At 42.5% G+C, this 26,050-nt stretch overlaps 1 protein-coding gene across 5 annotated transcripts in view; it reads left to right on the top strand.

Moving 5' to 3' along the window:
• The window catches only part of FNIP1 (folliculin interacting protein 1), a 71,012-nt gene that overhangs the window by 34,890 nt on the left and 10,072 nt on the right, over positions 1 to 26,050 (top strand). For 2 of the 5 annotated variants that reach the window (XM_075164554.1, XM_075164556.1), the window contains 11 exons: positions 5,489 to 5,632; positions 9,899 to 9,999; positions 10,253 to 10,327; positions 10,861 to 10,952; positions 13,407 to 13,490; positions 14,480 to 14,551; positions 15,294 to 15,429; positions 15,982 to 16,183; positions 16,992 to 17,077; positions 23,504 to 23,650; positions 25,659 to 25,828. In XM_075164554.1, the coding sequence (XP_075020655.1) occupies positions 5,489 to 5,632; positions 9,899 to 9,999; positions 10,253 to 10,327; positions 10,861 to 10,952; positions 13,407 to 13,490; positions 14,480 to 14,551; positions 15,294 to 15,429; positions 15,982 to 16,183; positions 16,992 to 17,077; positions 23,504 to 23,650; positions 25,659 to 25,828 (1,309 nt within the window). Of the gene's footprint in view, positions 1 to 5,488; positions 5,633 to 9,898; positions 10,000 to 10,252; positions 10,328 to 10,395; positions 10,647 to 10,860; positions 10,953 to 13,406; positions 13,491 to 14,479; positions 14,552 to 15,293; positions 15,430 to 15,981; positions 16,184 to 16,991; positions 17,078 to 23,503; positions 23,651 to 25,658; positions 25,829 to 26,050 lie in introns of those variants that run through there. The other 3 variants (XM_075164557.1, XM_075164558.1, XM_075164559.1) reach the window with 2 other exon arrangements.

Raw genomic sequence — 26,050 nt, forward strand, 5'->3', positions numbered from 1 at the left:
ATTTTGGGGTATCAGAGTACTTCTATGGGCAAGCTCGTGGGTTTGTCTCCTCTAGAGAGTTACTTCAGGGTTTGTTCCTCATACTAATAAGTGTCTCGTTTCTAATGAGACTGTATTACTTGATTTGCAGGTGATGTGTTGCAACCTATGACTGATTTGTACTAGTAGACTCATTTCTGTGCTTGTCTGTTCCTTTTTCTCTAACACCTCCCTCCCTGCTTCCCGCTCACGCGTACCACCAGCCCCACTCGCCTCCCTGCGTGGAGCCTCGTGGCTGAGTGAGGTCCCACACACATCCACCCCGTTGGGCTGTACCGAGTTTCCAAGCCAGGAGCCGTGTGTGAACACAGGTATGCTCCTCCAAGAGCTGTGATACCGGCCTGGTTTGAATTTCAAATCAAGCACAACAAGCCGTGCCTTTTCCTTTTTGAGGTGCAGAGGCCAGGTGGCCCGGCCAGTGCTGAGCTTTCAGCCTTGGCTCTGCCTTTCCTGACCCCTGTGTGCTTGGCTTCTCAACCTTGACACTGCATTCACGCTACCCTTACGCGAAGGCTGTGTTGTATTTTACGGTGCTGCTGCTGTTGTGCGGCGCATGAATAATGTCGCATAAATGTCAGTGTGCAAAGGCCAGCTGAAGTACGAGGAGTTTTCCTCCAAGGGCCGGCAGTTGACTGGGGTAAGGATGCCACGGGGGAGAAATCAGGAGTAAAGCGAAGAAGAAGCTGGGAAGGGGAACCTTGCATCAGGGCTTTCCTGGGAGCAGGCTGAATGAGGGACAGGGGTTAGCTGTCTCGTTTAACTGCTTGTTTTCCTTTTTACGTTGTCCGCTGGTGACTTATGACACGACGGCAGTTACCATTCGGGATTTGACTGAAGAGAGGTGCTGATGGACATGTAAGAAGCTAAAAGATCTCCTAAGTCTAAAGATCAGCCTAGAGGAAGGTGTGGAGTCCAGGGAGGACGAAGGGGTGTCAAGGGACCATGAGGAAGAGGAGGGAGGAAAGAGCCGTGCTGTGCACTGTGCTGAGCGGGAATCCGGACTTCGGGTGGTTTGGCTGGGAAGGGAGAAAGACAAGGAATCAGACAAGGGCAGTGGCTTGTTCCGAGGACCCAGAGTCAGAAGAGGATTTTCAGAAGCAGGGTTTGTTTTGGTTTTTTTAAGAAATGAAAGAGAGAGAGTGGCCCGGGGTGCAGAATTTGAGATTTAGAGGTGCAGCAGTGAACTTAGATTGGCGAGTGAAGAGTTCACTTTTGCCATGTAACCTAGTTGTCTTTATCTTTGGGATAATTTAATTGAAAGGTCATATGATATTTGATCTCCTACTGCGGCAATTTCTTTCACTCCGAATGTCATATTTATCCCAAAGTAGAAAAATGGCATGCTGTTTTAAGCAAGCCAGGATTAGCCACGTGTTCTAATATACTTCAGCACTGGATAAATGTTGAACAGCAAATTGCTTTGAGGGATTAGTAATTGGATAGTGAGCCTTTTGCTTTTAGGTGAGTTGTGTGAAATGGAGACTCTGGTCTCTATCTGGCTCTCAGTGGACAGGTTTTCAGTGAGCCAGGCTGAGCAGACCGATACAGCTGTAAGCACAGAGACCGAGTCCCACCTTCTTAGCTCTGCTTATTCTCTCTAAACAGAAATGGGAGAATACTAGTGGAGTGGGGGAGCATAGGGTTGTCTTTACTTCTTTCACTGACCTCTGAGTAATAGAGGAACTTGACAACTCTGGAAGTAAAGGGGAGAATGTAGCACTTGACATTTTAAGAAAGATACCTGGATTTTTACAGCAGCACTTGAAGGGAAGGAATGAATGCCTACTCATGTTACTCTCATGTCCTAGGTGGATGCATACATTTAATTACACATTCAGACCAACGCATATTAATAAAGCAAAAGAGTTAATTTATCTATTTTGGAATAGTTTTTCAGCTTTGCTGAAATGAGGTACAGAGCTCTTGAAGAGTGGCAACTTTGCTTGGAAATACAGATTTCTCTATCACTACCGGCACAGTAGTATTTGAGCACCTGCTGTTGCGGAGAAGTAGAAAAGAATAAAGCATATGATGACATTTCTCTTTCCTCCTGTCACTCACAGCCCTAACACACATGCACACAGTCTGGATTTAGTTCAACACACCAGGCTTCTTTCAGGTTTCTTATTATCCCTAAACCAAAACTTGCTCAGCAGAAATTCCTCTTCCTGTGCACAGCACTGGGCATATTCTTTCCACTTACTGAGGAATTTATAGACCTTGTGGCAAAGAGTTAAAGGTCCTTGCTGATACAGGTGGAGAAAAGAGATTCCAGAAGCAGAACTGTAGAAGAAAACTACCTTGTATGCTGTCGTACTATAACGACATTTGACTCCAAGTTATCTTCAGTACTACCTGATAGGTCTCCAAAACTTTCAGCAAGTGATGACCTCTAATGTAAGAACTGTGACATCCAGGAAGTCTTTGGAGCTGGGCAGTATCTGCAGCGAGTTGGCAGAGAAAGAACAAAGAGTGTGACCGCAGCGGGGAGAGCAGCGTGGCAGCCAGGAGCGGCAGCTGCCTGCGGCATCCTTCCAGCAGATGTTCTGCTCTCCAGCAAAAGTGAGCATTTCGGAGGACTCCAGCAGCACTTTGCCTAGGGATCTGATTTGTTGCAGCTATGTCTATTTGGAAAGAAAATCCACAACTTTGAAACTTTCCCTTGTACAGTTCTTAAATAATTAGGTTACCTTTTTATTTTTGGAAACCTGGCTTGAATATCTTTGGAATATTATATTGGAATGCAAGTAATCCCACTCCTTTGACGCATAATATCTTGAGATTTGTAGCATCTAAAATTTCATTGACATTTGGAGTCAGAAATTGCAGAAGAGAGGGGCACTGCAGGTACCTGATCTCATCGTCCAACAGGTTATTCTTAAGCACATGCAAGTTTGTAAAAGACCAAACACCAAAATTTGTCGGTGAGCTGCATTTTAGGAGGGATTTACTGTTCACAAAGTTCTGAAAAGTGGTATCTGAAAGATCCTGAACTCCTTTACAGACTTCTTGCAGGAGAAGTCTTGGTTCATTAAACTCCACTGCAAAGACCAAACAGCCATTTTCCTGGTTTGCTATTTAAATTAGGCAACTATTACTTCAAGATACCAGACTCCCCAATAGATCTAGGGAAAGCTGACGTGCAGAAAAATGCAGTGATAATGAGAATAAATGATTTAAAAGTAAGTAATTTGCAAACTTAGCCTATTTTTTTTAATGCACAGAAATTTTTTTCACCTGTAGAAATGCATTTACTGGCTTTGCAGTCTCAAGGAAGCTTCGTTATAATTGTAACTTTTTAGAAGGAACTTTCAACATCTGATGGAAAATGCAAGCTGAAATGTGGTTTGCCTGCAAAAGCTTCTGTAACCCTGTGGATTTTATGTGGTTTTATCACATGATGCTTGCCTAGCCTAGGACATTGTTGTTTGTGTCAGAGATAAAATGCAATTCTAGTTCACGAGTTCCTACTGAAGTCATATGATGATCATTCACATGTTCCAGCCATTGTGTACTGTGCTCAAGTCACAGATACTAGCCATTAGCAAATCTACATATTGCATGAATTCAGCGTACTCACCACGATGTCGTAATGAGAGGATACTACTATGGGAGGCTGTATATGTCCGTAAAGCACAGGACTCAGCGGCTAGTGAATGCTTCCTTCCCCTCTGTCACAGAATTACTGATTTGTCTGCACATTTTTCCTTAAGGCTTTCTGTGGCAGCAGCTCTCTAATGAGAGCAGCAGTGCAGATTGCTGCATGGAGCTCGATAATCCCTGACATTTTCTGCTCTTTTGCTAAATCTCAGCCACAGTCAGGGCCAAATAAAAGTCACCTGTCCCTAACTGTGGGTGAGATTTAGCCAAAACATAAAACCAACCAAACAAAAAACAAACAAACAAAAACCCTGCACAGCCTAGGACAGAGGCATGGGATTCCCATCTTGTCCCTCATCAAAGTCCCTCCACAGCAGTAAGGGCAGTTGTCTCTTTGTACAGTTGTTGCTGATTATTGAGCAGAGTCATGAAGTTACCACCCTGTGCCTTGGGTATTTCACACTTTTCTTTATGCCTTTTCCTTTTTTTCATAGCTATTAAAGACTGAGAAAACTTAATGTTTTTGAACGAAGGGGGAGCTTGTGATGTGGACCTGTGAGTCCAGAGATGAAGCCGTGACATACAACAGCACTTCTGTATTTCTGTCCCTTGAACCTTGCTTCCAGTAGGGTTTGCTTCCAGCTTGCTCTTACTGGTTTGGTGATTGTACAGGAAATGTTAATTAAGGAAGTCTTAGGGCAGAGTTAGTATGTAATTTTGAGCAGTGTAGACTATTTCCGTCTCCTAGTGCTGCCCACTAGCAAATGTAAATAATGCCAACCTTACGTGGGTGTGTTGAAGTGTAATGAGTATATCAAAAATACGTCGAGATCTTTAGGTGAAGAGGGTTGCCTAATGCGAGTGTAAATGGCATTAACCAATGTGGATGCTGATTTGCTTGGGATACTGAGATTCGCAGGGGAAATCGCAAATGTTTTTAAGTAGCGAACGAAACAGTAGTGGAGCGTGTCCTGTGCCAGTGATTGATAATACTGCGTGTGTAGAGTGGACACAGATCCTACCCATCCTGTATGTCAGCTCCAGCTCCATCTGAGCCCTCCTAACTCCCTTTTTTGCTATGCTTTCTGTCTGAATCTCTGTCAGAAATCACCCCTTGGACCATTTCTCCATCGTTTTGTGAAACTTTTCTGGCTTCTCTGTAACACTAACTGGGTTTTTCAGCTTTGCCCATTTTCAGCCTCACAATTCCCTTGTACTGAAAATGAGAGGAACATGTCACTTTTTAAAAAGACTAGGGGACTTAGGCACGGTTAGGGAGAAATCTATAGGAATAGTATCTCTTCTCTCCACTTATCCTTATAATATGAATCTCTCTTGAATTCTGTGCTGTTCTTGCTCAATTATTCCTAATCAGTGTGTTCTCCTGTACATCGTGAACCACTGCTTGTCGTGATCTGGCCAGCATCGTCGCTCTCGAGGGCTTTGTCCATCACACTGCTGTGTCACCTCCGCCCAGTGGGCACAGGGAGCAAGATGAAGACTGCTGGAGCCTATTGTTGCCATCCTTCCTTTAAATGCTTTGGTACCATCCTTCCTCCTAATCCTGGGTCTAAAAAAGTCATTTGTAAAGCTTCAGAGACTGATGGCTACTTAGGAAAATGGAGTTGGAGTGACCTGTTAGCTGCTGGCTAATTGGAAGTAAAACAGCTCGGCTTTCTTTCGTACAGCCAGGCTGCAAGAGACACTAATAAATATTCTGTTAACTTGTTTTCCTGGGGCATAAGCCTTTCAGCTGTTAAATATCTTACCTAAACAGGTAAGTACAGTGCTGCTAAACAATGATTTCAGGTCGTGGGTCTTAGTGTGTCACATATGTTGTCTATTTTAGAAACTCTGCAGTGATGCTCAGGTGAGAGTTTTTGGGAAATGTTGCCAACTGAAGCCTGGAGGAGACAGCTCTTCTTCCTTGGATAGTTCAATCAATTCATCCTCCTCATTCTCTGATCCAAAAGAACAATGCCCAAAATACCAGGTGAGTCACTCTTCCTTTTTTTTTTTGCATAACCCATGTCAAATACTAATGGCAGGTGAGGTACTGAATGTTTTAAAATGCTTGCAATCAGAGACTGGCGGTGGAGAGCAGTTTTCAGTCAAAATCAGACTTTGGTTCTGACTCAGTAATGTTTAATTCTGTAGCTTTGGGTTTGAACAAGGCTAAAACTAACCAGCTGGTTCTCTAGGGATGTGTCTTGAATGGCAGCAATTTCTCCAGGACATTGTTCTGTCTTATGACCCGGGTGATAACACTCGTTCGGTGCAATCAGACTTGGCACAAATATCTTACCTTGGCATAGATGAGGTAGTTTATTTTACTTTATTGCTAAATGCCAGGGAAATAACAGAGAAACGCAGTATCTGTAGGGATAGTCTGTGTAACAGCTTTATAACAAGGGATTCAGTGCACTTGAGTTACATTTTACATAAGAGATTTTGGCCATGAAAGTAGCTAGTGTCATCTGACATGGATATATTTCTGTCAACTCTCCTTCCATGGATCACAAGTGTTTTATATTAAGCCACCCTAAAATAGAACTAAGCCCTTCCACTCTTTGTAATGAAGTAATTGTGTGTTTGAGGGAAGCTGCTATCTCCACAACCTATTCTAAAGTACAGTACTACTGATGTCTTAATCTACTGTAGATATAAATGAAGAACTTTTCAGTGCTGACTTTCCCACTGTCACGTTAGCTCTTGCTATATTTGGCGAGCTGCGTATTCTTGTTTTCTCTTTCTCATCACACTCTTTTCCACAGTTTTAGTAAGGTGGCTGAAGATCTGTTTTCCATTCCTCCCTTCCTGGAAGGGCATTTAGCTGCGGTTATGAAAGGAAGAGACATTTCTGTCAGCAGCTTCCTTCCAGCACAAAATAACCTCCTTCATGCATTGTGTGACCAAGAAAAATGATGCCCCCCACTATCCAGAAAATGTCTCTCCCACTGGGCAGGCTCTGTGCAAACAATGGTCAACGTTATTAAAGGAAATTAATTTTAGTGGTTGGCATGACAGTGTATTTTAAAGCTGTGGAAAGTTTTCCCTTGTAAGTCCCCATTTCCTCACGCGTATCACTTAGTCAAAATCTTACTGAGTTGAACTGAAATGATGTGTGGCTATGTGACCGGCTCAGAAAGTGTGCGAGAAACTTTCAGCTTAAGTTGGTCTTCCACAGCGTAGTTGTTGTAAACTATCTACTGCATTCCCCGTACTCCTTCCAGGCTTCCCCAGCAAGTGAGCAGAGAGCCATAAATACAAGAGTTCTTTACTGCACAATAAAATTTTGTATCATGTATGCAGAAGGGCCAGAGTAAGTTTGTCTAGACATCAGTCAGCCTGGCATTTCCTATCTTCTAACTGCTGTGTCTGGTAACCTCAGAAGTTACTTAATGTATTTGCAGTATTTATAAGTTCTTTTGTTTGGGGTTTTTTTTTTTTAAAGCTGTAAAATGGAAGTCCAAATAATACAATGCTATAGGACTCTTAAAATAGTTCTTTATGTTTCCTTGTTTAAATAGACTTTGACTATATCCGAGCAATTAATTGCAAGGGTTTGTTCCAGGTTTCCATATTTAATTATGTCCCATCCAGATCCCTCACAAATGTGATTAGCATTCATTAAGATGAAGCAGAATATGGTTCTAAGCTTGCCCACAATTATTTGCCCATTAAGACACCAGTGTTACTTCTGTACCTGCTTGTCAGTATAGTCAGGACTGAAAGTCGTTCTGATTTGTTGATCACGACATTTGACATTTATTTCTGTACTGCGTTTTTAATTTACATATGTACTTAGTTATTGGTAGGACAATATGTACAGTAAGTGGAATATTAAACGATGTAAATATATTCCGAAATGTAATTTCCAAATAATGCAAATTTTCCTACCTCTAATATGCTAATGTGCAATAACAAACAGTTGTGGGTATTTTATGATCAGTTTTTATGTGAGCTCGTAAATATGACCTAAGGAATTGGTTTCTGTCCAAGCTGTCAATGCCGGAGGTTGTGCCCTTTTTGCCAGATGCTCCTTGGCTATTTTTTGTTTGAGTTTTTAATATTTAACCCCTTTCCTCAGTTGATTGCACTTTACTTTGTCTTGAGTGACCTTTATTTTGCAGCATTAAAGGCCCAAAGAGTAACAGTGTTTCCATATTAAATGCATTAAATATGTGCATCTTCTGTTATGCATGGTAAAATTATTGTTATTAAGTGTAGATTAAATGCCAGATTGAAACAGGCCATGGGTACATCTTACCATGCTCTTTGCCTTCAGCGTTGCTTGTCTCTGTCTTTCAGAGGAAAGGGAAACCCCTATAATTAAATTTGAAAGCAGCTGATTTTCACTTTTTTAAATTCGGTCGCTTGACAAAGAAAATCAATACTTTATCTTAAAGTATTTTTCCTCAGCTTTAGAATTAGATTTTCACAACAGCAGAAAGTTGAAACCAAAACCAACCATCAAGGGCTTGACATTTACTCAGAATGAGTCCTTCAATTGGAGATCTGCAACAGATTTAAAAATAACAATCATAACATTTGGCTGTAGTAATTTGCAGTGTTCTTACTTCAAGATTCCATGATGCTGGCAGACCTATCATTTCCTAGAGCCATTAATATCTATGCTTATATTTTCTTGGAGCTGCTGGGTCATACTGACTGATAAAGTCTGGTTTTTCCAGTACTGCCTACAGAGCACCTCGGCAGTATGATATCCTGGGAGGTAAAGATGGGAATTTCTTTGAGACCCAGCTAATGATCAGATTTTGCCCTGTCATATGAACACTAACAAACCTTGCAACTGTATCCTCATTTTTATAACTGTGGTTGCGACTTTTAGTCATCCTCTATCTTTCTTGCACTGATAGCAGATTTCAGAGGTTAATAGTATGTCCGTAAAATACCATCATCTTAATTGAGAGTGTTTGAGAAGAGCTAAAAATTGAAAAGTGTTGTAAGAGTGTTGCCTTTTGGCTGATTAGCATTTCCTTGTCTTGCCCTTGTTCTGCGGGCTAGCGTGAGCTGAAACACCGAGCGGTCATTTTCATATCACTCCTTACTGCTGGTAGGAATCCGTGGTGTGGACACCCTGTCCTTGGTTGTGCTCTGAGCTCACTGGCTGACACTGAGCAAAATATTTAGATATATTCCAAGCCTATGTAAGAATCCGGGTGAGGATCCTGGTTGTTCAGAGCTTGGATAAGGGATATGGAGATATGGCACTTAGCATTTTCCAAACTCACGGTTATTTCTGACTGGTTTTAGGGACCTTTTGGAAGGATTACTCCAAGGAACTGTTATTAGTGCACCTCAAAGGAAATGTATGGCTCTCTTACACAGTACCAAAGTACCTCACCTATGAACTGCCTGAGCTCTGTGAGTGAGTGATCACGATATTTTAAATTATTCAGGGCAAGGCACAAATGGAGAGCCAGCATTGATATTCTGCTAGCCTAGAGATGAAACAGCCCTGGATAAAGGGACAGTAATCTCAGTCATTGAAAGTATACAAATAAGATGACTGTCAGCTGAGCAGTCATTTGCAGTTGACTGCCCTGAGTAACTTTTTAGTTTTAGGTTTTTGTTTGTCGTATTTGATCTAGCCCGTGATGTGGCGTAGTGACGTTCCTCCTTTGTATGTAGGCAGTATGCCTTACAGCAAGCTCTCACCAACCGAGAAGCAGGAATTGCACAACTTAAGCCTGGCATCATGATGCTACAGCTCTTTGCTGGTACCATCACAGGAATACCAGGGAAAGATGCATCAAATATAAAATACCATCCATGGATAAGTTATGAATCAGTCTTTGTCAGGAAAGTGCTGGTCCAACTTGGCTCCAATGCACAGTCTGTGTAAGATCTCCAGTGAGCTTGTGATTCTTCTTGTCAAGCAGACACAAGGTTTAGGCTTAATGGTTCTTATTAGTAAAGTGTGTTATCACACTCTTAAAACTTTTTAGTCACTTGACTCAGCGCAGTTTGTTTCTACTTCCCCTCGCCCCCTGTAGTTGGGTTAGGTTTGTTTGATGATTTCAGTGGTTTAGCTCACAGCCAGTGTGAAGGTCACTTTCTGTGCTAGCATTATCTTTATGGAACTGCTCAACTTGGCATGTTCAGCAGAGTTATAGCAAGATATTTTGCATGTTTATCTTTTAAATAAAGAATATTTTCCTTAGTTGTATGTTGCCTTAATAGAAGTGTGCTTCTAAAATGCTTAAAAACAAATGTTGGTGGGGTTTTTTTGCAGGGTTCTCGGTGCTCCTCAGATGCTAACATGCTTGGAGAGATGATGTTTGGCTCTGTGGCCATGAGCTACAAGGGCTCCACGTTGAAAATTCACCAGATCCGGTAAGATTAATTTTTTACTGCTGGTCTTTTCAGAAGACTTACTCCTTAGTGCTAATATGTAATGAATTGAATGCCACAAGTGCAGAGTAAAAGGAATTTCTGGGTTTGCTTTAAAGTTATTCTGATGTCACTTTTAACACAAAAGGCTGTTATGTCGTGTTTAGGTCTATAAAATCTGGAGGATTGTGAAATGGAAAGCACAGCCTGTCTTGGCTCTGTGTTTCTGACTGACATCTTCCTTTTTGTCCTCTAGCTCACCTCCTCAGCTCATGCTCAGCAAGGTTTTCACAGCTCGCACTGGGAGCAGCATCTACGGAAGTCTGAATACGTGAGTCCATTACAAATTGTGACTATGCACGTAAGCAGATGAATGTGAGAATACAGAAGACTTTTTTTGGACCCTCCAGATTCTTTCTCTAGCAAAATAACTTCTTGTTCCCTGATCTGTTACATCCTGTCACTAGTGTCCTCGCCTTTCCCTTGCGGTTGTCTTCAGTTTGCTTTAAGCAAATGAATGAACCATTCCTTTAATGCTGATATGGTGAAGCTTGATATTGTAAGGTACAAAAGTACCTGCAACCACCAAAGGAGAATGCATGAGGACAGAACACTGGAGTTAGAGAATTCAGTCCAAGATGAAGAAAAAGGTGTTACAAAAACATCTGGTTTCAGAGGGTTCAATGTTTAGTTTTCTGTGTGTAAATTGATCCACCTGAGAACGTGGCTTAGGCTATGAAAGCTTTTTCTAGTGGAAGCCTGCATTCTTATCTTGTCTGTTCCATTCAGGTTATAATGAAGTAACACTATATTCTACTGAAATGCAAATCACTGTTTTTGTTGTATGTTTTATGTTTGTTATAGGTTGCAGGACAGTCTTGAGTTCATTAATCAAGACAGCAATACATTAAAGCCTGATCACAGTACAATTATGAATGGACTTCTTGGGAATATAGGTAATTACAAACAGATTTTATTTCTTGGTATCTTTAACTAAGTAATAATAGATTCTAGAATATGAAAGTCTTCTAAATGGAATCAATTTTCAAAGTTCAAATACAGAAAATGTTGGAAAATAACAGTCTGTAGAACTTTCTAAGCAGCATATCTCAGATCAGGCAGGATTGATTCTGCCTGGCTCAGTTCCCTAGTTTTATTTTCGTTAATAATTTTCATTCCTTTCTGTACTCTGGCCACCTGAGCGCACGTGGCCGTGTGTTTCGTATTAGTCTAAGTTAACCTTGCGCAGTTGAGCTGGAGTTCTTGATCAGATTAGACAGAATATCTTTTTGTTCTCTCCTTTTTCTCTCTCTGTCTGACCGTGGAAGCTAAGCAGTCTTGAAAAACTATCTGGCATCTTTGGTTCTCAGCCTTCGTGGAAATGCTGTGGCTGAAGGCTCCGTGAACATTAGATTACAGAAAGAGGGGAAGGTCTTGGCTTTTCCCCATGGGAACGGTAGAGCTGATAGTAAAGATACTGGACTTTAAGGCTTGGTTGTCCAGTATAGCAGTCTGATGAGCTCTTCAGCACATCCTCCCTTTCCCTTGATTTAGATTGTTGACTTTGCAAGCAAATGTCTGTTGTAGTAGGTGGAATAAGGGGCTTCTTTTTACATTTGCTTTCCAGAATATTGCTGTATGTAAAATACACTTTTCTAGGGTTGGAAGTAAGGAGTGGATGACTTTGTTACTCTAACTGGGTTTCTGGCTTTGACATGGTCCTAATTCTTGTTGGGTGTGTTTACTTCTCTCCTTCACGCTGACTTTGATCAGACTACACCTGAGCATGGACTTAAATGCTTTTCAGGCTCAAAAGCTGTATACCTGATTAAAATCATTCCCAATAGTCCATTTATAAGGGAAGCCAATTAAAGAACCTATTATTTATTAAATGCTTCCTGAATTTACTAAGTCAGGAAAGTTAAAAAGATGCATTTTTCTTAATATTCAGTATTCCTTTCAGACTTCAATTGTGATTTTTCACAGTGCATGAGTGAATGAGGTCCTTGATCCAAGAGAAAGGAACTCACTTCACCTACTTTCAGGGTTTTGTCGTGGCTTGTGCTTGGCAAAAGTTTGCTGTATCACTATTGTGATCTAAACTGCAAGTTCAAATTCAGATAATGCAACTATTAGGCATGGACTCAATATGATTTAGGTGTAGCCAGTGCCACACGTTCATCTGTGTCTGGCTCTGTAGTGAGGGTGACTCTTCCCCACCGAGCGGAAGGCATAACTGCCCCAAGAGCTGGCCTGGAGGTGTAGGCACCTTCGTGCAAGGGCGTGCAACAAGAAGTGACAAGATTGCCTTCTAGAAAAGGATGCTGAAACTTTCCGTGTAATTGAGCTGCACAGTTTTCAATCGGTTCGACAGTGTTTACAGTTCCCGTTTCAGCGCAGAGGGAACCATGGGTAAAGTAGGTAAAGAAGTTAATCTGTAACTGCAGCATTTCTAACAACTGTGTTCAATAGCAAAGACTGCTCCAGACTCACTGGCTCTCGCCAGCCTGTGATAGGAGAAGGGTCTATGTGTTTTGGTTGGGAACTATTTACAAGCTGTTTTTTTAAGATATGCTGGTTTTAAAAAAAAAAAAAAAAAAAGGAGCACTTTCCTTTAATGAGTAAAGACCTAAGAGAATGGAAGGGAGCTTTGTTGAGGTGCAGCCTTCATGTTTTGTATAATCAGAAAACTTTGAGGGAGCAGTAGCTTCAAATTTAGGAGAGGGACTGGCCACTAACTCATTAAAAATACCCATGCATTTTTCCTGGCTCTATGTACAGTAAATACACTCTTTCCTTGGTATATCTACAATACAGTATTACTTTTAAAATGGCCTACTGAGACTGCTAACATTTATTTTTCATATGATCATTTCACTAAACTGATGTACTGACTGTTCTCAGAACAACTACTTCAGCCTATAATTTTCTGTTGGGTCTACTAAGACGAATTTCTGTCTGCCTTCTCCCCCTTCCTCCCTGTCATCTTCAGCAACTGTGTTCCTCGGCCACCCCACCAGTGTGGATGTAAAAACCAACATTGTACTCCACGATGAATCTCCTGTTTGTGATCAAGTTAGGCTTTGAGCCTGCATAAATTAATCATTTTTCAACTAAAAAAAAAAAAAAGGGCAAAAAAAAAAAAAAAGCCCTCGGAGAGAAACCCCATCGTTGTATGGGAGACAGTGTAAAGCTGGGTCTATTATTTTAACTCTATAAATACTATATAGTTCAACTGTAAGCTGTATCCTTGAATCAAGGTTCTTGTTAAGCGTAAGACTGTTCTCCTGCCTACGTTAGTCTGCATTTATGTTGGCTTATATCTTCTCCCTGCCCTGGCCCCCTCCCTACAGACTGTTCTGCTTTACTAACCTCGTTCTTTCACGTGTATTTTACGTTTTGCCATGTAGGTCTTTCACAGCTTTGCAGCCCTAGGCGGGCATTCTCAGAGCAAGGTCCGCTCCGCCTGATCCGGAGCGCCTCTTTCTTTGCAGGTTTGCAGTGTGCTGTGTGCTGTGCTGTGTGGCTAGTCTAGCTGGTGTGACAAAACTGTGTGGATTTGTAGTTTAGCCCTGGAAATAAGATTTTTATTTCTTTTAAATACAAAATGGACAGTGATGTCTGCTCTCTTACCTTTTTGGATACATGCTTTAAATCCCCAGAGGACAGCAGGCATTTTAATAGTCTTCCTTGGGGTTCGTTGTGTTGTTTTGTTTTGGAAACTTATATATTTAATGATGGATTTCATATTTCTGGAAATAATATTTCACAATAGTGTCAAGCTATTTTGATGTGGACTTGTTTCAACCAAACTGTAAAAACTAAAGCTAACCTAGGTTCATATAAAATGGAAATTTCTTGCTTTTAGTGGCTGGATCTTATTTCCATGGCTGAGTAGCTTTTATTTCACACGCATATTTGTAAAATGTATCACATTTAAAGACTATTGAGCCTGAGACACTTTTGATCTTGTGTATATGCAGACTGTGAATCTGGACAGCTTACAGCTTAGTTGAACAACCAACACACGGCTCACAATTTAAAAGTATTTATTTTCTTCAAGACAGCATTGTAAAATCCTTTTAAAATTATGTATGTAATACCTGAGAAAGCTGGTATCTGAATGAAGTCGTGTTTATATTGGGTTTTGGTGGGGTTTTTGTCTATTCACTGAGTGCTACCAATGTGACCAACATCCTTTTGGTACATTAAAATTTCATTGAAAAGTATCTGTGTAAAGAAACAAAGTGTACTAGTTTTAGTTTGTACTAAAATAAGTGTATGGACTTCAGAAAAATACATACAAGCTTTTCAGATAAGTGTTTTGGCTTGTTCAGCTAAGCAGCCTTTCTTGGTGATGGCCTTGTGCAGTGCTGTTGATCTGAATTAATGAGCATGTTTTTGTTTCATTAATTACATGGAGATCTGCAAACAAGAAAGGAACTGTATATTCCCCTGCTAATTGGTATTCCTTGTTTTACAGTTCATAGCAACCCTATGGATATGCCTGGGAGGGAGCAGAATGAGGACAGAGACAGCGGTATAGCAAGATCTGGTAATGTCGGTTCCATGTGTTAACCCTGTAGACTCCAAAAATATTCAGTAATATTCATCACTGAGATGTCTAGACATCATCAAATAGTTTTTCCTGTGCTGAAATGTGATTGTTCTGTTTTGTTATATATAAGCATTAATGCATACTATATGTATACTTACAAATGTTGTAGGTGTCAAGGGTATTGCATTAGGAACCTCACAGAGGTAATCTGAACGGTGGTGCAATTTATTAAAGCATGCTGCAAATAAGCAAGCCAAATTAAATATTGAAATGAGTTTGCAGCATTTCTAAACAATACTTGTTGTCATCTCCTTTCCAAATTGAGAAAGACGGTAATGTTAAAACATGAATTCCCCTCCACAACACCCCTCTCCTCCCCCCAAATTCAGGATATTGGGCACTTAAGGTTAGGATTGTCAAAGCTGTCAAAGGATGTGATTAACGTTACTCCTTTCCACAAAGAATTTATTTCCTGATACTCAGGGTTGATGAGCAAGGTGCAGCCTGTATGTTGCCTGTTATGTAGAGCTGCAGGACTGCCTCCCTTGTAGTGCTTGTATGTCTTGTCAATGTTATTATAAACTGGTTATTTTTAGATAAGAAACATAGATAAGCAGAAGAGCAGGCACTTGAGAAGCAACACCAGTTTATCTTGAGGGGCTTCGTTTAGTTGCTGGTATTATTTTCCAAATGCTCTTTCTTCTGGAGAGATTTTTATTTATCCCTCTTATTATTGCAGCATCTCTTAGCAGTCTGCTCATCACTCCGTTTCCATCTCCGGGCTCTTCGTTTAACAAAAGCTGTGCTAGCAGTTACCAGCGGCGTTGGCGTCGCAGTCAGACTACCAGCTTGGAGAATGGGGTCTTCCCTCGATGGTGAGCTGGGAATGAAAATGCTGGTTGCTGCCCATAAATTTTCCACCATTGTCAGCTTGATTCTGCTCTTGCATATGTACATCTGCTCTTGCTGTTGCTTTCTGTGGGTATTTACAGAGGTGTAAGTCAGGCTGCACTTCAGCGCCTGATCTTTTTTAGTATCTGTTTTCTTCATGGCATTCATTGTTTTGCACTAACTAGAAAGCCTTCAGCAAAATGTAAACCTGTAGGCTGTACTTTTGAGGATAAGAAGCCCTAAAATCCTACTCAAAACACAAATTCTTGGCAGAGATGGGAGAGAACTAGAATACCATATTCTGATCCCACAAACACTTTGAATCTGGTTCCAGCTTTTGTGATTGCAGGATCAATTAATGGTAGCTTGTAAAAAATTGCAAAGTGGATGTTATCAAAGGTGACGATTTGACAACACATGCAAACAAAAGGTGTTTATTGAAGTTAAATGTTCAAGAATTGAATTACAGGGGAAACCGAGGTACAACTTTAAGCAGTGGTTTACATTAACTTTCTCTTTTTTTTTCATGCTTCAAGGTCCATGGATGAAAGCTTTAACTTGTCAGATGACAGCTCTGGTCCTAGCCCAGGAATCGTTAGGAAGAAAAAGATAGCAATTGGAGTTATTTTTTCACTCTCAAGAGATGAAGATGAAAACAACAAATTTAATGAGTTCTTCTTCTCACACTTTCCTCTTTTTGAAAGTCACATGAACAAACTGAAGAGTGCAATAGAACAGGTAAACAGAGTCTCTCTTGATTCTTGCACTTGTATTGCTGTATGTTCCCCCCAGCCCTGTCAGACTTAATTCCCAACTCTCGTTACTAGTTTACAAAAGCGGGATCAACTTGCTGTTGGGTATTGGAATTGCACCAGAGAAGAGCTTTGCTCCACAGCATCTGTGATGATGTTTCTTATTGCTAGCAAAAGCACAACAGAGGGTGAGGACAGAGCATGCTGCATTATGCTAGAGGGGTTGCTGAAAGCTAGAACAGTCACTAGGCTCTGTAAGCTCCCAGCAAGCCCTGGATCAGCCAAGGGGGAAAGGTGCTTTTAAGGCCACCACTACCGCCCTGCTTCAGCTGTATCTGAGACTAGTGGATCGCAGGGTCAGAACCTATTTCTAGGCTATTCCAGGTTGTAAATAAACATCGAGCTTTTTTCTTTCTCTTCTTTTTTAACCACCTGATTCTGATGGGTAGGAAATTTTCAAAGATTGAAGTTTCAAATGTGCGGTTAGTTTTGCTTTAAATCTCTCTTCTAGGAAATACTTAGTGGTTACTTTGCCACTGCAATGAAAACTTTAACCCCTTTTATGCCTTGAATGATGAAAAGCACAGAAGCAGCAGAGGCTGCAAGTGCATGTGCCTCACCTATCTTTCCTCAGATATGAAAGTTGGCACTTGTACCATCATTTTATCACTTAAAAAAAAAATTATTTGCATGACTAGTTTCATGAAAGATAAAGTCAAACACATGACTTTGTTTTCCATTTTCTGTGTTTCTGTAGCTATGTGTTACTTATCTGTTTAATGATTGTTTTCAAGGCTATGAAAATGAGTCGTAGATCAGCTGATGCCAGTCAGCGGAGTTTGGCATATAACAGAATTGTTGATGCCCTTAATGAATTCAGGTGAGCAGTTTGTCTCCTATCTTTTGTGTCTGTTTCTTCAAAAGCACTCAAGTCTGTTTTAGAAGGATCTTCTCCTTAGTGCAGAATAAGTAACTTGTAATTTCTGCAAAAGTAAGTACAATAAAGGTATTGGTGATAGCAAGCCATTATAATCTGTTTGTATTTTTAGATTTGCCAAGTGCGTATATCCATCAGGGCTCGGTGTGAACAGGACATAGATGATCAAGGTTTTGTGTGCTTTAGGTAGTAATGAAGCTCCTGGCAACCTCTTAAATTATCTTTAATGGCCCGTTGAGAGGGGGAAAAGAATTGCAAAGCCATGTTAGGGAAGTCCTCCTCTGGTGTATATTTTCCTGATGTGTGGGCAAAGCAAGGCCTTTACCCTGCTCTAAATTCTGCTCTGAAGGTGTTTCAGATAACCAGCTACTAAGAAGGAGGACTATCTTTTTCACACAGTAAAATGCAGTACTGTAATCTCTTGCTATCAGTACCTGCAGAGCATCTCCATTCAACAGTTAATATACAAAGTAACACCGATAAGCACATCCCTGGCATTTAAGTGTATTTTCTTTCCATAGTTTAAGTCATGGGGAGGGAATTAAGATGAAATCCGTCTGTTTCAAGTGATTCATCTCCTCTCAGATGGGAGTGGCAGGGTGCTTCCTTTTACAACCAGCGCGGAGCTACTTTTTAAAGACATTATAGAAGACAGTGCTCTGATGTTGTAAAAAGAAAATCCTGACATCAGGATGTATTTTACCGAACAGTGAAGGATCGTGAGGGCTCGCTCATTTTTCTACAATTCCATTTACTACCTGAATGCCATGGATTAGGTTGTGTTGCAGGATGAAAGCACAGTATATTTTAAATTTTTTTTTATTTTTTTGAACCTCACCTCCAGGCGGTTGCGAGGGAGGGCAGAGGATATGTTCGGTAGGGACAGGAGGCAGGGAAGAGCGAGCACGTGGGCCTGCGGTGAGAAGTGGATGGGAATAAGCGGTGCCAAGAGAAGGAGCAAAGGGAGCTCGTGACTGCTGGGAGCCGCCGATCCTGCCCAGGGGCCCGAGACAAGTTCGGCAACTCTGAGCAGCCACCGTGGTTGCTCCGCTCCCCCCAGCTCTGCTCTGCCTCTCCTCTCCCTTCTCACCCAGAGCCGTTTCTCTGCATTCCCGCCCCCTGATAGCACCACCTCCCCAGCTGTTTTCTCAAAACTTCCCCCAAAACATTCCCCCTCAAGATACATTCAGTGGACTTTGCCCGTTCTCCTTTGTCCTTCCAAGTTAAATAGTTCCAGAGTGGTGGGGAGGGGCGCGTATCCCGAGTCAAACGTAGGAAAAATAACCCTGAAAACACAAGCCAAATCCCCCTTCCTAGCGTTTTCCTTCTTGGAGGGAAGCTTGGCGGTGCTGAGCTGGGGTGGGACGAGGAAGACTGCTCGTGTCGGGCTGAGGAGGAAAATAATGTCCCACCGGACATGGGAGGATTGGCACTCTCCTGAGCCGCTGTAAGACGCGATCATTCACATGACACAGCCATTGCGTAACCAGCCCTGGAAGCATGTGTCTAACTACCAGTTTTATGCAGAGGTTTCCATGGTGATATAAATATTACTCTTTAATAGTGTAACGAGGTAAATTAAATCCAGTTTAATTTCATATAAATGAATTTCCTGAGGCAGCAGACTTTGGCAATTCTGGGTTTGGTGTGTTTTTTTTTTTTTAAGCAAGTGCATTCAGAGGCACGCACCAGCCGGTGCCCCCAGCCCGGGCCGGTCCTGCAGGCGGGCAAGGTCCTTGTGCCTCCGCGGTATCTTGGGGTGGCAGTGTGTGCTGCCATCAAGAAAAGCGTTTCTGTAACATGCGAGAGTCACTTGCTTTTCAAAGCAATGCAATATGTGTCTGGTAAGAAGAAAAAAAAGGCATATTTAAATACTGAAGGCTGGATGCAAAGATGCTTTGGCACAGGTTCAGCAAATGCATTTAGGCCACTATTATCTCTTTAGGCATCTGCTTTCCCACTGAAGTCACGGGGAAGTCAGGAGCCCGAGTCCTTTGGTGAACCCGAGACTTGTGTTGATTCCTGCCATCTTAGCAAATTGTGCTGGAGGGAAGAAGGGTGCTGACTTCAGTGGGTTGGTGTTTCTAAAACGTAATCCCGTGCTGGTTTAACTCATTGCAGTCTTTTTTGTTTCTTGGAAGGAGAAATTCCGCCCCCCCCCCCCAAAAAACGCAGACTTTCAGAGGTTCTCTCGGGTGTAGCTGATGTGCACTCCTCTGGTGATTAGAATAACCTCGATTCACGGGGGCATGGGGGACCGGCTATGCGCTGCCACGCTGATGAGAGAAGGGAGGAGGGAGTGTGACGGTTGTTACCGTAGCCTCCTGCCACCCAAAAGTCCCCCTCTGCAGGGAAGGTGCTGTGGTTGCAGGTCAGCCTGGTAGTCTGCAAGCAGGGTTATCGTAAGGCGCTGGCTGCAGGGTCGGCCAGGCCTTTACCTGCTGGTACTGGAGGATGGAGGGGGAGAAAAGAAGATAGCAAAACAGACCCCTTCCTTTGCTCTTGTTGTCTCATCCAGGGAAAAACAAAGCTGCCTTCTCTGAAAGGCCTAGGCTGCTTCTGCGAATTGATGCTATTGATAAATTTGCCATCAATTTGGTGCCCAGCTCCAGGCCTACCCTTTCATCATTATTCACTTTACTGCAATTTTTAATTTTCTAAAGCACTGATGGATTTAGCTATTAACACTTGACTTGGAGGCTTAAAACTCTCTTCGGATGTCAGCTGTGCAGACACATGACTTATGAAATAAGCTACTGTACTTGCATAAACATTTCAACTCTCCTGGTCCCTGAGGCCAATGCAGCACATTGATAATACAGATTACGCATCTGACTAATACCTGTGTGGCAAATACGCAGACTGGCAAGGAAACATTGAGTGCAAGGCCCAGGGAAACACCTCTCTCTGCTTTCTGGCAGCCAAATTTGATCCTATTTTATGCCAGTAATTTTTAAGCAGCTTATGCTGCTGTGAACTGAGTGGTGCATTTTGCTCAGCGGTGCAGGCTGGCCCCTGTGCATGGGCACAGGAGTCGCATGGGCTCCCTGTACGGGGGAGCCCTGCTCCTGCACTCGTTGCAGCAATTATCGCCTTCATTTTCTTTTTCCTTTTTAAGGAAGAATCATCTTTGGAAGGAAGGAATGAGGATAGGGAACAAATGCATGTGAATTAAGTTTTATAAACCACTGATGTTTTTTCTTTTTTGAAACAATCCCTGAAGAGATGCTAAGCTTTGCCATTATATTGCAACTCTTAAAAAGCAGAGCAGCTCTCACAGCACAATGCTGAGGGTCAGAAGTCCTTCCCTTAGGGAGGAAGGGGGCTGCAGGGGCCATCTGGCTCGTTTGGTTTGTACAGCACCAGGGGGAAAATGTCTCGGACTGGTACTAAAATCCAGGACAAAGGCCGGGGAGGTTTGCAGGTGTGTTTGGGTGAGGGTGAAGCAGGAAGCAGAGAGCAGCACAACACCTGACCCGCGGCTGTGCCGCGCTGTGCAGAGGGCGGCTGCCGCAGCCCCACGAGCACTGTTGTGTCTGCAAGCAGCAGGGCCGCTCGCCTCAGTGCCATCTGCGCCCGCAGAGCAGACAAACCCCAGAGGGGTTTTGCTCAGGTCTTCATTTTCGTTCGGCTGTGCTGTGCTTTGTTTGGTTTCAAGCGGCTGTTAGATGCGAAGGTGTTTCCTGAGGAGCTCCCCCAGCCTCTGCGCCTGCTGCACCCCTCGCTGGTGCCGAGGTGCCCGTAAGCCCCAGGCTGGAGTTCAGCCTCCCAGAAGCATTTCCAAATATAAACCATTTTAAATGTACTGGAACCCTCAAAAGAACAGTCTTTCATTAACTGAACTTTCCCTTGCATGCCGCTGCACGATGCTGGTGTGCGTGGGGGACGGCGAGCAGAGGGGAGGGGGCTGCTTGCTGCAGATGGCCAAGAGGGGTCAATTTGATTTTTAGTGGTTGTTATTTTTTAAATCCGGTTGACATCCCTGTAGTGTTTTGGGGTTTTTTTTGGTCGTTTATTTTTATTTTTATTTTTTGTTGTTTTTTTTTTTTTTTCTTTAATAAATGGAAGGAGAGCGTTTCCCTCCGTGTTTGCAGAGCTGGAAAGCAGTTAATCCTTGCCCTTGCTTTCTGTGCCATTGCTGCCTGTGCTGGCATGGAGGGTTCCCTGCACTGCAGTCACATGCCTGCTGGCCGCCGGCCAGGGCAATCTGATCTCTCTCGGAGGAAACACTATCAGTTGCAGATGCAGCCAGGGTTACCAGAATAGTAAATAACGAATCACAAGACTCGGTCTATCTTTTTAACGAAAACAAGTATTTTAATATGTTGGTTTTAGTATAGAAGTAGTTTGTTTTTTCAGAACAGCCAAGCTGCAAGAGGCTTGGCTTGGGTTAGTTTGCATATGAAGGAGAAATAAGCTGTATTTTACGTTAAGTTGGGCGATTTATCTTCAGCTTCTAAGGTCAGCTGTGTCGGGGGGGTGTAAGTTTCAATACTTGTTTTGAGCTTTGAAACTCATCGAGCTTTGAAGTCCCTGGACTTGGGGTTTCTCCCTTTCTTTGGGCCTCTTTAACATCCACTCCAGTTAATGGGCTGTGAACAGAAAGCTTTCGCTTAATAATCCCGCCTCTAGTCCCAATTTGTTACTGCTGAGGCGTGAAATCCCCGTGCCCCAAGAACGCTGCGCTGCCGGAGACCCTCCGGTTCCCCCCGCCATGCAGCGGTGCCGGTGTCCCCCGGCTGCATGCTCCATTTGTGTCTAACCTGGCAGGACTCTTGTGCCCAGGTCTGTAATTAGTCTCTGCTTTCCCCAAGAGAGGACCAGCAGCAGGTTAACGTAGAGCAGCTCTGAGGCTGCTCTAAACTGACCCAGCAAACAGCAAGCCCGCTGAGCGCCGGTGGGTCTGGTAACTTGACTTTCCCCCTCTCCAGCCCATTGACTGTCTTCTGGCTTTACCATCTGCCTGTGGCAGTGGAATGTCTGAAAATCTAAACTTTGAGGAAGATGGGGTTGGTTTTGACTATTGTAAACGCACAGGATGGATTTTGTATTTAACGAAAAGCGGTTGAAAAAATAAGGCAGAAAATACCACTTTCCTCCTCACCCCCTTTCTTCTTGAGCAGTCCTGGTGACTTCGGCACGGTGCACGGTCACCTTTGCTGCCCTTTGGGGAGCTGCTCTGGGGGTCTTGTCACCGTACAGCTGCTTTCTTCTCTGCTGAACAACCAGGGAATAACTCCTTCCTCCCCCAAGTGCCCCTCGTACCGGCGCCGTTGTGTGCTGCTCTGCCGCTGACGTGCCGGGCTCTCACTTCCTAGGGAGTTTCACTTTAAACACTAAACCCGGAAGATTTGGCAGCTGCTGCTCGAGTGTGTTTGCCTTCCTGACATGCACAGCTATTGCTTTACTTCTGGAAGTGTCTATAAATTTTTAGACCAATATATCCAGAGACGATCTTTATAAATCAGGAGTGGTACTAGGGATAATGGGATAATGTAAATCTTTGTCTTGTAAAACAAAAAGGTCTCTTCTAGAAAAAGTAGTGCATTAGGTGGGGAGAAACCTGAATTGATCAGTCATTTCCTTTGTTGTTTTGGTTTTTTTCAGGCTTACATTTTTACTGTGATGAAAATACAGGTACCCATGTTGTCATAACATAGGCGTTGCACTTAAAACTGTAATTTGGTTTAGATTTTAGAGGAGTTTAACAGTAATCTGAGGGGTTTTAATCTGGTGTTTTACTGCAGAGCCAAAGTTTTAATCATACATTTACTGTCCTCTGTAGAGTCAAAAAGGATGTGGGTAGGTGCGTAATCCTTGAAACTGCGGGGTAATTTTGACTCTCTCATGCTTTATTTAAAGCTAAAGAAGTAACCTGGCCCCCTTCTGTACAAATCCACACTTTGGTGGGTTTAGCCTGGAGATACACCAATTTTTTAAAGCAAGGCAGAAGTGAAGGTATTTTTGTAAGTCAGATACACATAAACTTGCCCTAGTCGTAAATCAAACAGAACTATGGAGGATTTACATGTTTTGAGTGAAATGGAGAGAAAGCAGGGAGATAGCACCAAAAAATCATTGATTTCTTCTCCATTCGGAACAGGGCAGCTCTTGACTTTTGAGAATGCTACTGTGCTTGGGATCAGTTCAGGTAGATGCACGAAGAACCTGTGACACTTAAGTCTCTGAGGTGAAAGGGTAAATTCATACTATTTGGTATCAAACAACATGGTTTGGTAACGGTTGATGGGAGAAATTTTGTTTCTGATAGAAATGACAACTGGAACTAAATGTTGCAGTAAATTATTTGAATAGGGATCTCTGCCTTTTGTTATTTTGTTTAGTCTTTTTTTCTTTTTCATTTTCTAGAACGACTATTTGTAATCTCTACACGATGCCACGGATTGGGGAGCCTGTCTGGCTTACTATGATGTCGGGGACACCAGAAAAGAACCAGCTTTGCCATCGCTTCATGAAGGAATTCACTTTCTTGATGGAAAATGCTTCTAAAAACCAGTATGGTGGATTTTAGTTTTTAAATTACATATGTGTTTATGCCTTTTTATTTCAAACCAACTTTGAATCTGTTTTTAAAATGCGCGTAATCGAAGAATCGAAAGACCATCCATAAATACTTTCTTTAAAACAAACAAACGAAAAAAAGTATCTCATTAAATGCCTGCTTCCCCACAATTCTCTAAATCTTGGTGGAGGCCTAACATTTGAAACATGTCCATAGGAAGCGCGTGATGGGTGTGTATGTCTGAAGGGGGTGAACATACCTTATGAAATGCATTAATCTACCTTTCAAAATCAGTTATCATATGATGAGCAAGGTTAGACATTCAGTAAGAGCTGTGTCTGTAATACTGTCTGACCGCAAATTGCTATTAAACCTGACTTCTGTAAAATGCCACTAAAGAAATTGTGTGCTTCATTAGTACTCACCTTTCTGCCCTCAGGACAAAGCCGTGAGCGGTTGTTAAAAATTGAGAAAGAGAATGTTCTTGATAAACTCGGGAGAATCTGATAAATTTACTCTTTTGTCAACACTTCATCCTCTTTCCCCAGGGCATGAATAGGGGAAGTTTTTAAAGTGTTTGGCTCCACCGAAGTCCTAAAACGAGCACGAACATGTGAAGTTTGAGTGGGAATGGCACTGAAAGACCAGCTGTTAGCTCCGGGGAGACTGCTCTCTGCAGGGTGGGGAAGGGGCGGTCGCAGGGAAAGGGGCTGCTGCTCACCATCTTCCAGCTTTGCCACCAACTTTGTTATCTTTTCTCTCCCCCCGATGGGAGGGTGACAATTAGTGGGCGGCATGGTCCATCTTCTCCTGCCTCAGTGCAACGGGAGAAACCGTAGGGAGTTGTGAGGGGTTCAAATGTATTTTCTTAAAATCAGTTCCCGCTGCAGTGCAAGCTTTTTCCTGGGATTAGCCCCTTTGGTCCCTGCCACTCTGAGCTCTATGCATCTTGGTTACATTTAAATGGTCATTTGTTTGGGTTTGCTTGCTTGCTTTATTTTTAAGTAAGATCTACACTGATGGAAGCAAGAGGAAAATCAAGCCCCATATCCTTTTCAATCCAGTTTTAAATCTCTTTTCCTCCTTTGGCTGTTTCCAGCAAAGAAACGGATGAATTTAAACTGTAGGGTTCCTGATGCTTGTAAACTAGTCAAATAGCATTATTTTGAGGTTCAGTGGCGTTTGACTGTTTTCCTCCCCCGGCACCTGAGTCCCTGCGGCAGCCACCAGCACCATCTGTCGGCGTGCGGGAGGCTCTTGGGCTGCACTTCTGCACGCTCCTCCTGCCAGAAAAGGCGACTGGGAAGGAAAGTCGTCCTTCCACAGAGCAGAAACCATGGTCTACCGTTACAATAAATCAGATAGTTAACTTTTTTCAGAAAGATTTTTCGCCTTACTTGCTTGGCTAGTGAAAACTGTTTTGTCAGTGCAAGGACATAGCCTTTCTGGCTGAGCCACAGAACTTTGGGGGTTTTTATTTTTGAAAAGGAGCAGCCATATGTGCCGAAGTTGCATAATGGTTAGATGAAAGACCGCAGCACCCCGTTATTTTACAGGTTTGGTAGCAATAGCCTTCCTTCACATCAATAGTCAGAGAACTTAAGGGTTTGGGATCTCCTTCTTGGAGTACAGAGGCCACACAATGCCACTGTTTTCTTACAGTGAACAAAGTAAGTTGGTTTTGAGATGTTTTACAACATAAAGCTTGCAAAATAGGAAGTCTCATAATTATTGCCAAACAGAGGAACTGAGATGCCACAAGTTTAAAATATTTAATTTTCCTTTAAAAGAGTGTTCTAAGAAAGAGCTTTGCACAGGTGGGAGGGAGGGTACAGCCCTCCCTTCACTCCCCAGAGAACCAAGACCAAAGGGATGATCTCTGCTGACTTGGTTAGGTTGTTTCTGCAATCCTTGATCCATACAGGCTGTAGAACTGCTGTCAGTTCAACAATCCTGACTGTGTACCTGGAAAAAAAACGATGTTGAACATTTTGCTTTCAGGTTTTTACCAGCTTTACTGACTGCAGTCCTGACTAACCACTTGGCCTGGGTCCCTACTGTCATGCCGAATGGCCAGCCGCCTATAAGAATATTCCTGGAAAAGCATTCTTCCCAGAGCGTGGACATGCTGGCCAAAACTCATCCATACAACCCACTGTGGGCACAGCTCGGTATGTGGCAAACATCTCTAAACCATCCAACAGCTTTACATCAATGGGTGTGCACGCGGTGGTTCTTATGGATGCCTGTTACTTCCCCCTACAAGTTAAATTTTTTTTTTTATTCAAAACAAGACAAAAGTGTGTATTTCAAGCTTAGAGGTTGTCACTGTATTTTTTTATACGTGCTGTAATTTCTTAAGGCATTATCAATTATAAAATGGCAGCCAAAAA

This window comes from Calonectris borealis, chromosome 15, assembly GCF_964195595.1.
Source record: "Calonectris borealis chromosome 15, bCalBor7.hap1.2, whole genome shotgun sequence".
Taxonomy (NCBI): Eukaryota; Metazoa; Chordata; class Aves; order Procellariiformes; family Procellariidae; genus Calonectris; species Calonectris borealis.